Raw genomic sequence first — 14,493 nt, 5'->3', positions numbered from 1 at the left:
CGCTAGACTGACGAAAAGTGAGATTTCTAATATGCACATCCTCGTTGGGTAAATGCTGAGGGTTATGCATATTTTAGAGTGAATGGAGTCAGATTGCTTTTTTTTACACAAATGTTTATCAAGTATCATATGTGATGGTGAATAAAATGAAGGTGCCACTTGACCTTGGAGGGAGCAACTTGACTATGAGTGCTTTCTTCTGAAATGAGGGAAAGGAGTTTGAATTTGGGTGTTGATGGTGAGAGAGGGCTCCCTTTGGAGAATGGTCCTGGGGAGAAACAGTATATCAGGAAGGCATCTTGCACCCTATGCTCCTTACGGGGCCCCTGTCTCACTCTCCCCAACATGCTCTAGAGCTGGACCGGACTCAGATGCACAGCCTGTTTGTCAGCAAGGCTGTGTGGCCAGAGAGGGCAGGGTGCTGACTCCAGACTCTGCAGCCTAAGTTGGACAAGATGCAAGGAGACACCAGTCTTTTCATTCTTGTCCCTTCGTTGTAGCAACAGGGAAACCAAGACCCAGAGGGGTGACTCACCCAATGCCACAGGGGAAACTGTTGGCAGAGCCAGGCGTGGATCCAAGGTCTCCTGACCTCTATTCAGGGCCCTCTTCCCAGCACCATTTTTATGCCTTTCAGGATTATTCCCTCCCACAGAGAGCAGGACAGGGGTTCTGGAAGCCAGGGGGAAACCTCATTTTACTAATAAAACCACTAAGCATACAGGGTTCACCACCTTTGGCAGAGAGGGTGACTCTCTGAGCTGTCTCAGCAGGCAGCTCAGCAGGTCCGCCGGCCATGGCCCCTCATTTTCTTTGGCTTCCTCTCCACTGAACTGGGCATTCAGAACTGCAGTGCCTGTCACAGGAGTCCTATTGTTTCTCTGACCATAAATGAGTGCATTCATCACCCTCTCTCAGCCCTGCTTCCAGGGCCCCCTGTATGTTGAACTCCTTCTTAGGCAGCTGCTGCTCACAGGGGTCGTGGGGCTGCCCCTCTGACTGACTCCACACTGCACTGAATGGGACCATTCCCCAGAGCTCACGAAGCCTGTGTCTGTGAGTTAAGCTGCCACCAGAGAGGGTAAACGAGTATAGATCAGGGGTTTGGGGGCCCGCACACAGCTCAGCCTGTAGGGATCCATACTCGCTCCCCTGCCGCAGAATCCCGAATGTCTCCTGCTGGAGACCTGAGCCATCGACGCGGGTGTGCTTGACCTCATCCCCAGTGATCATCACATCCTGGCCATTAATGTAGTCCGGCTGTGGGAGGAGCGGAGGAGGAGCCCCTGCATGCCTCTGGGACTTACTCCTCCATTATAAAATGACGAAGTGGGGCCCAGTGATCTTGAAGGACAGCGTCTGTGTCCCTGTGGCACAGTGGCCAAAACACAAGTGCAGCTGTTGGGTCGAGTCTTCCTCCCCACCGCCCCACCCCTCAGTCTGGCTAGAGTTTTGCTAACTTCACAGGGCTGTTCAGAGAAACAGTTTGGGGTTTGGGGGGTTCTCTCTACTGGCTTGTCCTGTTCTTTGTTTTCTCTTCTTATATTATTTCCTCCTTCTGCTAGCTTTAGTTTTACTTTGTTCTCCTTTTAATGGTTCATTTCAGTGGAAGGTTCAGTTGTTGATCAGCTATCATTCTCCTTTAATACAAACATTTTTAAAAATTTTATTGGAATATAATTGATTTACAGTGTTAGTAGTTTCTGCTGTACAGTGAAGTGAATCTTCACTCTTTTTAATTTTTTTCATCTTTTAAAAAATTGGTACACAGTTGGTTTACTATATCTACTCTTTTTAAGATTCTTTTCATGTATTGGTCATGGCGGAGCATTGAGAACAATCCTGTATGCCGCCCAGTAGGTTCTTAGTTCTCTGCTTTTTGTATCGTGGTGTGCATGTGTCAGTCCCAGTCTCCCAGTTTGTCTCCCCCCACACCCTTTCCCTCCTGGTAACCGCAGGCCTGCTTTCTACGCCTGTGACTGTATTTCTGTTTTGTAAATAAGTTCATTTGTACGTTTTCTCTTTATTCTGCATATAAGCAATATCATATGATATTTGTCCTTCTCTGGCTTACTTCACTTAGTGTGATAATCTCCAGGTGCCTGTCTGTTGCTGCAAGTGGCCTTATTTCGCTCTTTTTGATGGCTGAGTGATAGTCCATTGTATGTATGCGCCACATCTTTCTCTATCCACTCATCTGTCAGTGGAGATTTAGGTTGCTTCCATGTCTTGGCTGTTGTAAACAATGCTGCAGTGAACACTGGGGTGCTCATTCGAACCATGTTTTTCTCCAGATATATACCCAAGAGTCAGAGAAGGCGATGGCACCCCACTCCAGTACCCTTACCTGGAAAATCCCATGGGCGGAGGAGCCTGGTGGGGTGCAGTCCATGGGGTCTCTAAGAGTCGGACACGACTGTGCGACTTCACTTCCATGCATTGGAGAAGGAAATGGCTGTCTACTCCAGTGTTCTTGTCTGGAGAATCCCAGGGACGGGGGAGCCCGGTGGGCTACCGTCTATGGGGTCGCACAGAGTCGGACACGACTGAAGCGACTTAGCAGCAGCAGCATACCCAAGAGTGGGATTGCTGAATTATATCATAGCTCTCTGATTTACTTTTCTCCATATTTTCTAGTTATTTTCTTAGTGGTTCACTGGTATAATGGGATATAATTATTAAGATGCGGTCACATTGGATTAGAATTGAGTCCTCATCTGTTGATGTCCCTATAAGAAGAGAAAACAAACACGCAGAGAAAACGATCATGTGATGACTGAGATAAAGGTTAGAATGATGCGTCTGTGAACAAAGGAATCCTGAAGATTCTTGGTAACCACCAGAAAAATAGGAAGAGGCAAGGAAGTGTTCTTCCCCAGAGCCTCTGAGAACATAGCCCTATCAGCGCTTGATTTCAGGTTTCTAGACTCCAGACCATGAGAGAATCAACTTCTGCTAGTTAAGTCACCCAGTCTGTGGGACTTAGTTACAGTAGCCTCAAGAAATTAATTGCAGTTGACAACAAATTAGTTTGAGTAAATACCAACACAACCTCAATAGCATATAAGACTCTGCTCCCATACAGCTCCATTCCTCCTCCTTCATTTTGTTATTAACAGAAATTAACTCTTTATATATACATTGTGTGCCACTAACATAGATTTACAATTATTATTTTATGTAATTGTTCTTTCAAATTACATGGGAAAAAACAATTATAAACCAAAAATAATATAATACTGAATCATATATTTACTTATGTAGTTACCTTTATCAGTGTTCTTTGTTCCTTTGTATGTCTTTGAGTTATTTTCAAGTGTGTTTTCACATCCTGGCAACGTTATGTTCCAAATCCTTCAAACTCAGCTTCAACAGTACCTGAACCGAGAACTTCCAGATGTACAAGCTGAATTTCAAACAGGCAGAGGAACCAGAGATCAAATTGCCAACATTCAGTGGATCATGGAGAAAGCAAAGGAATTCCAGAAAAACATTTATGTCTTGCTTCACTGTCTACACTAAAGCCTTGAGTGTGCAGATCACAGCAAACTGGAAAATTCTTGAAAAGATGGGAGTACCAGACCACCTTAACTCTCTTCTGAGAAACCTGTGTCTAGGTCAAGAAGCAACAGTTAGAACTGGACATGGAACAGTGGACTGGTTCCAAATTGGGAAAGGGGTATGACAAAGCTGTAAGTTGTCACCCTGCCTGTAAGTTCATCATGGAAAATGCCAGGCTGGATGAATCACAAGCTGGAATCAAGATTGTCAGGAGAAATATCAGTAACCTCAAATATGCAGATGATACCACTCTAATGGCAGAAAGTGAAGAGGAAGTAAAGAGCCTCCTGATGAGGGTGAAAGAGGAGAGAGAAAAAACTGGCTTAACACTCAACATTCAGAAAACTGAGATAATGGCATCCAGTCCCATCACTTCATGGCAAACAGAAGAGGAAAATGTGGAAGGAGTGGCAGATTTTATTTTCCTGGGCTCCAGAATCACTGCAGACAATGACTGTAGCCAGGAAATTAAAAGACGCTCCTTGGAAGGAAAGCTGTGACCAACCTAGATAGCATATTAAAAAGCAGAGACATCTCTTGGCCAACAAAGTTCCATATAGTCAAAGTGATGGTTTTTCCAGTAGTCATGTATGAATGTGAGAGCTGGACCATAAAAGAAGACTGAGTGCTGAAGAGCTGATGCTTTCAAATTGTGCTGCTGGAGAAGACTCTTGAGAGTCCCTTGGACAGCATGGAGATTAAACCAGTCAACCCTAAAGGAAATCAATCCTGAATATTCATTGGAAGGACTGATGCTGAAGCTCCAGTACTTTGGCCACCTGTTGCAAAGAGCTGATTCACTGGAAAAGATCTTGATGCTGGGAAAGATTAAAGGCAAAAGAAGAAAGATGAGGCAGACGATGAGATGGTTAGATAGCATCACCGACTTAATGGACATGAATTTGAGCAAACTCTGGGAGATAGTGGAGGACCGAGGAACCTGGCGTGCTGCATTCCCTGGAGTTGAAAAAAGTCAGTCATGACTTAGTGACTGACAAACAACAATAAGTGTTTTTTCATTTCAGCCTTAAGAACTCCTTTTAGCATTTTTTGTTGGGCAGGTGTACCAGTGGTTAACTCCCTCAGCTTTAGTTTATCTGGAAAATTTTAATTTCTCCTTCATTTTGAAGAATAGGTGTACTCAGTATAGAAGTCTTGGTTGCTAGCTTTCTCTTTCGGCTCTTTAAATGTTACATCCCAGTACCTCTGGCCGCCTTGTTTTTTGATGAGAAATTGGCCAGTCATATTAAGGATCCTTTGTACATGATAAGTCTCTTCTTTTGCTGCTTTCAAGAGTCTTTGTCTTTATGCCATTTGATAGTAATGTGTCTCAGTGTGGCTCTGTTTGAGTTTATTGTACTTGGAGTTTGTTGAGTTTCGTGAACATACACAGTCATATCTTCCATGAAAAGTTTTCAACCATTGTATCTTCAAACATTCTTTCTGTCCCCCTACTTCATCTTTGGGACTCCTGTTATGCATATATTGGGATTTTTTTTAAAATTTATATTCTAATTGGAGGAAAGCTGCTTTACAGTGTTGTGCTCCCCATGAGGCATCTGAGAGCAGAACTGGGAGAGTTTTTGTTATCCCCACTTAACCGTTTCTGCCAGCTACCCCTCTGGAAACATCGCCGTGTGCCAGATCCCCACGTGCTGCAGAGGGAGAGCCATCACCTGCCTCTTCAACGACATGCCCAGCTTCTCCTTCCTGGCCCTGTTCAACGCTGAAGGCCAGGGCTGTGTCCACTACAACCTGAAGGCCTGGTGAGTAGGTGGGAGGAGTCTCGGCCCCATGGGAGAGTCTCTGAGGGTAATGAAGTGGGGCGCTGAGGTGGAGAACAGGAGCCCCTGGTGAAAGGAGGGGCTGGTCCGCATCCAGAGGTTTAGGAAGACAGCGTGGAAGGGCCCAGGTGGTGCCTCAGGGAGACGGGTGCCCTGAGGCCCCTACTTGCTGGATCCATGTCACAGCCACTGAGAGGGGAGACTCCCCAAGCCCTGCTCCACCTGCTCCCCCAGAACACCAAGATCTGGGCTGTCAGCTAGGTCCATGGGCGGATTCTTTAGGGAAGAGAAGTGTTTTAGGAAACAGTGAAGGAGAGGCCATGGGTAGCACATATTCTTGGCAGCCAAATGTGGATTTTGTCTGATACTCTTAAGGAGCTGTGTTGGAAGGAATGACTTACTTTCATGAGACATATGTTCCATTTCCCATTTTGGTGCCTGAGATCTTGCATGCTTAAGCTCCTGGGCTGCAGGCACACATTCCATTTCTATCTCCCTTGGGTTTAGCCCGAGTCTCCACCATCTCCCTCAGACCTGTGCATCCTAGCAGACTCCCCCAAGTAGCATCAACAGATGTGAAGGGACCTCAGACCATGTTAGGCGGGGGAAGTGGGGCTACTTGCAAGAGTCCACAGTTCTTCCCTCTAGGGCAGAGTCTCAGTGTCCTGCCTGCTGATAGCCTGTAGTGATGAGGGCTTCCTTCAGGGGCATGGAGGCAGCTCCTCATTTATGTATCTCTCCTAGCTGCCCATACGTCTTGGTCTTGGATGAGGAAGGTGGCATCACCAACGACCACAAGGGCTACGTAGTCCACAAGTGGAGCTGGACTTCTAAGACGGAGACTTTACTATCTCTGGAATACAAGGTAGGGGTGGGGAGCAGAGGTGGGGCATTAAGAGCCAGGAGGCTGCCTGTGTGACGGGAGCCCTGGCCTCTGGGAGCTTGTGATCTCATCCAGAGGTCCCCACGTTGATGGGCAGTGGCCCACGGTTGGCTGAAGTGAACTTTTCAGTTGCCTGCAGAAACTGTTGTACTGACCTTTCTTAGTAATATTCTTCCTATTGTATTTTTTATTATTAACAATGTTGTGTTTTATAGTTAAAAATGTCATTTATTTTAGGAATTAACTGCTACAGTAGTTGATAGCTTTATTTTTAATGTCTAATGTGGCAGTAAGAAAGGTTATATTATTTTGGCCCTCATCAGTGTTTGTTTTTGTAATTTATTATCTGAGAAATAAAAAAAACCTGAGCATTAAAGGTAGCTGATAGACAGAAATCCTTTTTTTCATTCTTTTGGTTGTTAAGCTATTCTTCAAAGATTTACTAAGTAATAAATTAACGATGAATTACTAGTACTAAATAACAACTGATTACATTAATTTACTAACAAAGCAAATTAGGTGTGCTTATCACTTTACCTATGGCAGAGTTTCTCATCCCTGGAACCACTGACATTCTGAGATGGGTAATTCTTTGTGATAATTGTGCATTGTAGGATATTTATCAGTATCACCCCAGATGCCAGTGATACCCACTCTCCTAGTTATGACAACCGAAAATATCTCCAGACAGCACCAGAGGTTCTCTGAGGGGCAAAAATCACCCATTGTTTAAAATCATCAACCTTGGGGATAGAAAGGTAGATTACACCCCTCAAGGAACTTAGAAGTCTAGGGGAATAATATGTGGTAGAGGAGGGTAAGCACTGTGAGACAGGGATTAGCTCGTGGGTTGGGGTTCAGAGAAAGATCATAGAACATAGAAGTCACCCAAGGTTAGAGTTACAGACAGAATCACTCTTGGAGTTTATGGTGGGGCTCACGCATCCTATCTCCTGCCCTTCCTGTTCATCCTCTAAATTGGCCACTAGATTCTCATTCTTATAAGCCAATTCCTGTAGTCCATACCTCTGTTTAGAAACATTCAAGTCTTTGAACATGACTCACCTTTCCCACCCCATTGGTCTGAAATACATCTTCTCTCTCTGCCAATCCAAATCATTCTTCCTTCAAAGCACTACTCAGACTTCCTATCTTTGTGGCTCTCCAGTTCGTGCCCATTTCTCTCTTATTCCAGGGCCCACTGTCTGGATTAAAAGGTAATCCACACTGAAATGAGGAATTTCAGTCATTGGACAATTAGTTATGCAATGAAGAAGTTCTCAGTTGTGGCTGAATATCAGAATCACCCATGGCACTTTTAACAGACCCCAGACACAGCTCCAGAGAGATCCGGATTCATTTGGTCTGCCGTGGGTTCTGGATTTTGTAGTTTTCACAAGTCTTTTTATTGCTTGACCAGGTCCCAGCTCCCCAGTCCAGAGGTGTATTGTTATTGCCTTAACATTTAACATTTTGTAGTTGTGTGAAAAGTTTTACATTTCAAAAAGATTGTAAGTTGCTTGCAAGCAGGCACCCTATGTTATATGTCACTGTGGCCAAGTAGAGAACTGGGATGAGGATCTGAGGAGTCAAGTACTAATGTTTTGCTGAACCCTGGCTGTGCAGCTTTCTAAAAACCACTCAGCTTCTCTGAGTCTTCGTGTCTTATCAGTACAAGATGGGTCACCAGAGCCTCCGTCCTTGCCTCACATTGCTTTTGTGAGAACTGAAACAGTGGCGGGCAGGGTGCTTTAACATCACCACGTGTTTCAGCAGTGTGTTTCAATTCATTCTTCTAGGCCCTAGAGCTGCATACAGAAATGCACAGCAGAGTCTGGTGCAGTCAGGGGTGGCCTGGAAGACAAGGTGGCCTTGAGGTGTAACCCGAGTGTGCATACTATAGATAGAGATAAGGAGGGGGGAAGGAACTCTGGGTAGAGGAACAGTATCTCCAAAGTTAGGCGTCGGTGCGGCGTTGTTAAAAGTTCACAGGTGCTTTTCATGCAAGAAAAGAAGCCAGGAGCTGTGTGTATCATGGGGTGGAAGCAAGAGGCATTGGATGTCAGGCCGGGGAGTTTACATGCTGTCTTGAAGGCTGCAGTGGTAGTTTGTTTCTGCCCAGATGTTTACCATTCCCAGCATTTTCATTCCTCTCTGAAAATGCATTTTCCTCCTGGTACCATTTCTCTCCAGCCTGAAGAACTTCCTTTAGCATTTCTTGAAATGAATATCTTCTGGCAACAAATTCTGTTGTTTTTCATGTGGAAAATGTTTTTATGAACAAATATTTTTGTCAGGTATGGAATTCTGTTTGAGTTCTTAAAAAAATTAGCATTTTAAAGATGTTCCATTGTGTCTGTCCTCCATAGTTTCTGATGAGAAATCTGTGGTCATTTAAATCATTGTTCATTTTCTCTAGCTGCTTTCAAGCTTTTCTGTTTTTGTTTTATAAGTTTGACTATGATGTGTCTGCATGTGGTTATCTTCATATAAATTCTGTTTGGGGTTTACTGAGCTTCTTTAATCTGTAAATTCACATCTTTCATCAAATTTGGGAAGTCTTCTGCCCCTATTTGGGGGTGAGGGGAGTGCTCCAATCTCTTTCCATCTCTTCTGAGACTCCAATTACATGTATTTTAGACCTTTTAAGACTGTCCTGAAGGTCCCTGAAGCTCTGCTGTTTTTGTTGTTGTTCAGTGTTTTTCTGTTTGTTTTTCAGATTACATAATTTACATGGATGTATCTCCAAGCTCACTGACTTTATTCTGCCATTCCCATTCTGCTGTTGTGCTAATCCTGTGAAGGTAGAAATTCCAGGTGTTTATTTTCAACTCTGTAATTTCCGTTTAGCTGCTTTTTATATTTTCTGTTTCTCTGCTGAGATTTCCTAATTTTTTTCATCATAAGTATATCTTTGCTTTACCGAACATAGTTAAATTAGCTGCTATAAAGCCTTGTCTGCTAATTTCAGCATCTGGGACATATCAGACAGGATTGGTTATTTGTTGCCTTGAGAATGGCTCACACTTGACTGGTTCTTCACATGTTGAGTCGTTTTGGATTGCCGACATTGTGGATGTTATGTTTTGGAGTCTCTGAGTTCTGATGTGTTGACTGAGTGGACTTGCTTAGAGTTATAGTGCAAACTTTGTCTCACCAGTAGTGGGCAGCAGCTCAAATCTCAGTTCAGTGTTCTCTTTCCTTGGAAGTAAGCTGCCTTGAGTCTGCACTGTTCACACATGGTCCAGGGATCAGCTAGACCTGTGGCCTGGTTATTAATAACACCCAGGACTCTATTTCTCTATCCCTTCTGTAAATTTCTCTTTACTTTTTTGTGACTGTAGTTTGCCCCAGGTTTTGTCCTTTGGTTCTTTGAGCCAGAGAGAACTCATCCCATGTTGGTCCTTCTAAGTTTTGACTCAGAAATCTGCCTGCTTTTGCTCACTCTTAGGAGCCTTTGGATAGTTGTTTTGTTGTATTTTTTCCCATCTCTGTGGGGGAAATCAACCTGGTAAGAGCTGACTCGGCTGTTGGATCCCTCCGTCTCCTTCACAGCTGCTTACAGGTTTGGGTTGGAAAGGGAAGGGGCAGTGGTAAAGAAGCATCCTTACTTTTTCTGCTAATCCCGCAAAGAGAAATAGGGATTCTTTTGTCTTCTTCGTGAAAGCAAGATTCTAACATAATAACCAGAAAGATCTGGTTCCCTCAGCCCCAGGCCGAGAGGGGTTTTGTGTTTTGCGGTGTGTCAGAAGCAGTAGGTGGGATAGCAGAAGCAGGGACCCACCGAGTCCTGGTTCCTTCCTCCACAGGTGAACGAGCAAATGAAGCTGACGGTGCTCGGGCAGGATACCATGACGGTCACCTTCACCTCCATGAATGAGACAGTAACGCTCCCCATATCGGCCAGCAACTGTCCCCACGGGATATCGCACGATAAGCGGGTAAGGCTCATAGACCAGTTGCCCGGGGCTGAGCCCAGAGCATCTCACCCCATACAAGGCCTGACCTCTTTCCCTGCCTAGTGGACTTCTGCTCACCATTCAGTGTCAGACTTCAGTACTGCCTTCTCTCTGAAACTTGTGTTGAGTGTCATTCGGGTGCCTCAGAATCCAGTGCAGACTAGCTTAAGCATGGGAAGAGACAGTGTAGGCTCAGTAAACTGAAAAGTCAGTCTGTAGATAGGCAGCGTCAGACATGACTGGATCCAGGCCCTCAAAGGAGTCTGTAAGGTCTCCCCATCCCCTCGCTGTGCCCTCCTCTTTGTTGGCTTCGTTCTCAAGGAGTTTTTCTCACTTTATGGTGAGCAGATGGTCACGAGCCTCTCCGGGTTCATTGTTCTTCCAGCTTTGGTTTTCCCAAGAGAAAAAGAACCTCTCTTTGCTGTGTGTTCCAGTAGAGGTGCCAACACTAACATCATTGGCTCCATCTGGTGCCCATGCCTGGAATGTTCTCTGTGGCCAGAAGTGTGTGATGCTCTCACTGGCCAGGCTTGAGTGTCATGTCCAACCCAGGAGCTGAGGGGTATGATCAGTCCCTGGTACACCACTTGAGCAAATGAGCAGGCAGCAGTGTGTTCCTGAAGGAAGATTACTGTGCCTGTGTGTTGGTCCTCTCCACCACCTCTTTACCTGTCCCAGGTAGAGCCCTCCTGTCCCCTTACTCAGCCCTCCCAGCCGTGATTCCCCTCACTCCAGCACTGCTTTATTTATGAGCCAGCCTTCTCTACTGAACTGGGGATTCCTACCTGTGTCTGTTGCCCCAGGACTCAGTGTGAGGACTGCTTTAGATGAAGTACTTGCTAAGGGGGCAGGTGAGACAGTGGCAGAGTCTGGAAACCCAGTTCTTCGTTCACTGGGTCTTCATGGAACCTCCTCTGTGCCTGGTCCATAGTGTTGCAGAGAGATGGAGAGGATGAAGGGGACAAAGTCCCCGATCCCCCAGGAGTTTAAAGTCCAGAGGAGAACAGTTGACATTCACTGTGAGACACTGGGGTCGCCAAGGACTCCTGGGGGCAGCAGCCACTGGCACTGCACACAAGGGATTGGCTTGCTTGAGTGGAAGCAGGGGGACCACACCTCCCAGTCTTCCCCGGCCCAGTCCCGGTTCATACTTGTCAGCCCACAAATTATTAGTCCCATCCCTTTCACTCTTGGGCTTCCCCTGTGGCTCAGCTGGTAAAGAATGCACCTGCAGCGCAGGAAACCTAGGTTCGATCCCTGGGTTTGGAAGATCCCCTTGAGAAGGGAATGGCTACTCTAGTATTCTGGCCTGGAGAATTCCATGGTCTCTATAGTCCATGGAGTCGCAAAGAGTCAGACAGACTGAGCAACTTTCACTTTAGTTTCACTCTCAGAAGTGTCCCAGTTTCCCTTTCTGTGGGCACAGGCGAGGCAGACATTTGTTGGAGACCAGTGTTATCTGGAGAATCCCAGGGACGGGGGGCCTGGTAGGCTGCCATCTGTGGGGTTGCACAGAGTTGGACACGACTGAAGCGACTTAGCAGCAGCAGCAGCAGCAGCAGTGTTATCTAAGCAAGATACAGAGAACACTTGTGTTTCTCCTGGAGGGACGCCCTGCACTGTTTTTTCTTACGTTTTGGTAGCATTTCAACTTTTTTAATTGATTAGCTAATTCAATAAACATTAGATTGCCTGCCAAGGATATTTAAGAGGCCTCACTCCCTCTTGTCTGTGAAATACGTTCAGTCTAATGGAAGGGGCAAAAGCATCCCTGTGGTTGTGATGCAGCTTCACCGGCTTGGTGTAGGGGAGCGAGGGAAGCTGAGGGGGTGCTGGGTTCTTTCAAGGGTCTCATCAAGCAGCCGGGAAACTCAGATGGCTGTGACTTCAGCCTACACTCCCCACACCAAAGACCAAAGCAGCCTCAGGGTTTTAAGGCCCTCTGGGCTGAGACAAATGACTGTGCTGAGTGCTGAGGCCATTCTGTCAGTTTGGTCCCCTGTTCGTACTCTGAATGTCACTGTTGGGTGCCTAAGTACACAGAATGTATGTGGTCCCATGTCTATATTTCTTGAAAACCTTTTTATACTGTATTTTTTAAATGTGCATTGACTTATCAAGGCAGTAGGTAATAGAAAAATTTTGTCCCTGTAAAATTGCAGTAAGTCATCTTTTTTCTGGTACCCTCCTGTCTGATAATCTTTCAAATTTGGAACACAGCTGAGAACCATGATGTAAGCAGTTGAAGACCCTCATGAAACAGCCGAGAGAAGTCACTCTTAAGTCCACATACCAAACATGCCCTCTGGGCCTTGGAAAGCCCCACAGTCATTCACATCTTATGTTTCCTTAACTAAGTGCAGCCTTCATGAGCTACAATTAGAGGTCCAAAGCCTTGTGTTCTAACACGGTAGCTGTGAGTCACAGATGCCTATTGAGCACTTGAAATGTGACAACTCGAGGCTGAGATGGGCTGGAAGTGAAAGCACACGCTGCATTTCAAAGACTCAGTATGGAAAGAGAATGTCACGGTTCTTACTGATCATTTATTTTGATTACATGTTGCAGTCATCATATTTTTGACATATTGTGTTAGATAAATATGTTATCAGAATTGATTTCATCTTCTGAGAACTTTTTAATGTGGCTTCAGGAACATTTAAAACCACATATGCGGCTTGCCTCATGTTCCTAGCAGATCTGCAGCAGGAACCTAAAGGTGGGATTCCCGCTACAGGAAGCTTGCAGAGGCGGACTGTGCAGAAGGGAGCCGAAAGTTGTTTGTTAACAAGTACACTGTAATGCTTTCTTTTTGGTTTTTTTAAATTATAAAAGTATGATAACACATTTACAGGAGGAGATTTGAAAAATACAGAACAAACTTACATACAGTTCTACTATATATTAGTTATTTTTTAAGTAGAGGAATTAAGATTTTAGTTGGAGTTTCAATATGAAACTCAAAAATTAGCAGAATTAATAGATTGGAAAAAGTGGAAGGATACAGTAGACATGAAGAGCACTATGAACCAGTTCAACATACTTAAGATTTAGATAGACGATTTTCACACAACAGCAGGACATAAATTCTGTTTAAGTTCCCATAGGCTCTAAAGTAGGGAACACTGGAACATACCCAGCAAGGTAGGAAACTTTCATGGTCTAAAGACACTGAAATCAGATACGGACGCCATAACTCAAAACACATAACGGTCTTGGGGACATTTAGTGTAGGGATAAACAGGCAAGTACATTAAGACAGCCTCTGAAAACCACTGCATTCTGGGTGATAGTCTAGGTGTTAATGTTGACAGAGGAAACTGACTTGCCCTGAAGCGTCCTCGTCGCAACCCCTTCTCTTTGAGAATGCAGGGTGGTGTACTGGATTTTACAACCTTCTGACCAGAAAAACGACAAATGAAAACTATCAAGCTTATTGTGGGAAGCAGGATTTCCAAATGTCAAGCCTCGCTTGCAGGTTAAGCATCTCGATATTTTTATGTGAAATCTTGAGAGAGAGAGCCTTGTCTAGGAGGGGGCCTCGGGCCGTCTCATCTACCATCCCTTCCTGGGTCTCAGATTCCCCGTTTGTATAGTGATGTGTAAAGGCCCACCCAACTTTCCCACACTTCTTTCCTGGGATTTTAAAATTCAGTTCAGCTCCATCAGGTTGTGTGTGTGTGTGTGTGTGTGTGTGTGTGTGTGTGTGTGTGTGAGAGAGCTCCATCAGGGGTGTGTGTGTGTGTGTGTGTGTGTGTGTGTGTGTTCCATCAGGTGTGTGTGTGTGTGTGTGTTCCATCAGGTGTGTGTGTGTGTGTGTGTGTGTGTGTGTGTGTGTGTGTGTGAGAGAGCTCCATCAGGGGTGTGTGTGTGTGTGTGTGTGTGTATTTGGGGCTACCTGTCACCCAGCAGCAAACCTGTAGTCATCTAGGGAAGCTGAGGGATGCGGATAAGGTGGCCTCTTCCCTCATAGTCCCTGTCACTGCAAAACTTCTTAAATGGTTCCCCAGACATGCATTACCCTGGAAGGAACCACCCATCAGAGTGACAGGCAGAGTGGCAGTCCCAGATTTTATGGCCCTGCAGTCAGGCTCCTCACTAAATATTTCTATCAATGCAGCACTTTGGAAGCAAGGAAATGCCTCATTTTAAATGCTTTATTCATCCAGTACTGCCTCAAATCCTTTTTGGAAGCAGACTGGGTATAAATTAAAAATAAATAAAATTAGCCCAGAGACAGAGGTTGGGACCAACCATCAGAAGGATGGTTGAGGCTTTGCTGTTAATTGGGGCATTCTTTACAGAA

General features: G+C 45.2%; 1 protein-coding gene across 1 annotated transcript in view; it reads left to right on the top strand.

The window, feature by feature from the left end:
* C10H3orf20 (chromosome 10 C3orf20 homolog) overlaps nt 1-14,493 on the top strand; it is a 46,591-nt gene that overhangs the window by 17,228 nt on the left and 14,870 nt on the right. Inside the window, exons 6-8 of the mRNA XM_068983137.1 lie at nt 5,175-5,327; nt 6,090-6,210; nt 10,038-10,169. Coding sequence (XP_068839238.1) covers nt 5,175-5,327; nt 6,090-6,210; nt 10,038-10,169 — 406 coding nt within the window. The remainder of the gene's footprint in view (nt 1-5,174; nt 5,328-6,089; nt 6,211-10,037; nt 10,170-14,493) is intronic.

This window comes from Capricornis sumatraensis, chromosome 10, assembly GCF_032405125.1.
Source record: "Capricornis sumatraensis isolate serow.1 chromosome 10, serow.2, whole genome shotgun sequence".
Lineage (NCBI taxonomy): Eukaryota > Metazoa > Chordata > Mammalia > Artiodactyla > Bovidae > Capricornis > Capricornis sumatraensis.
Note: the sequence above shows the minus strand (reverse complement) of the source record. Positions and strands in the feature narration are given on the sequence as shown.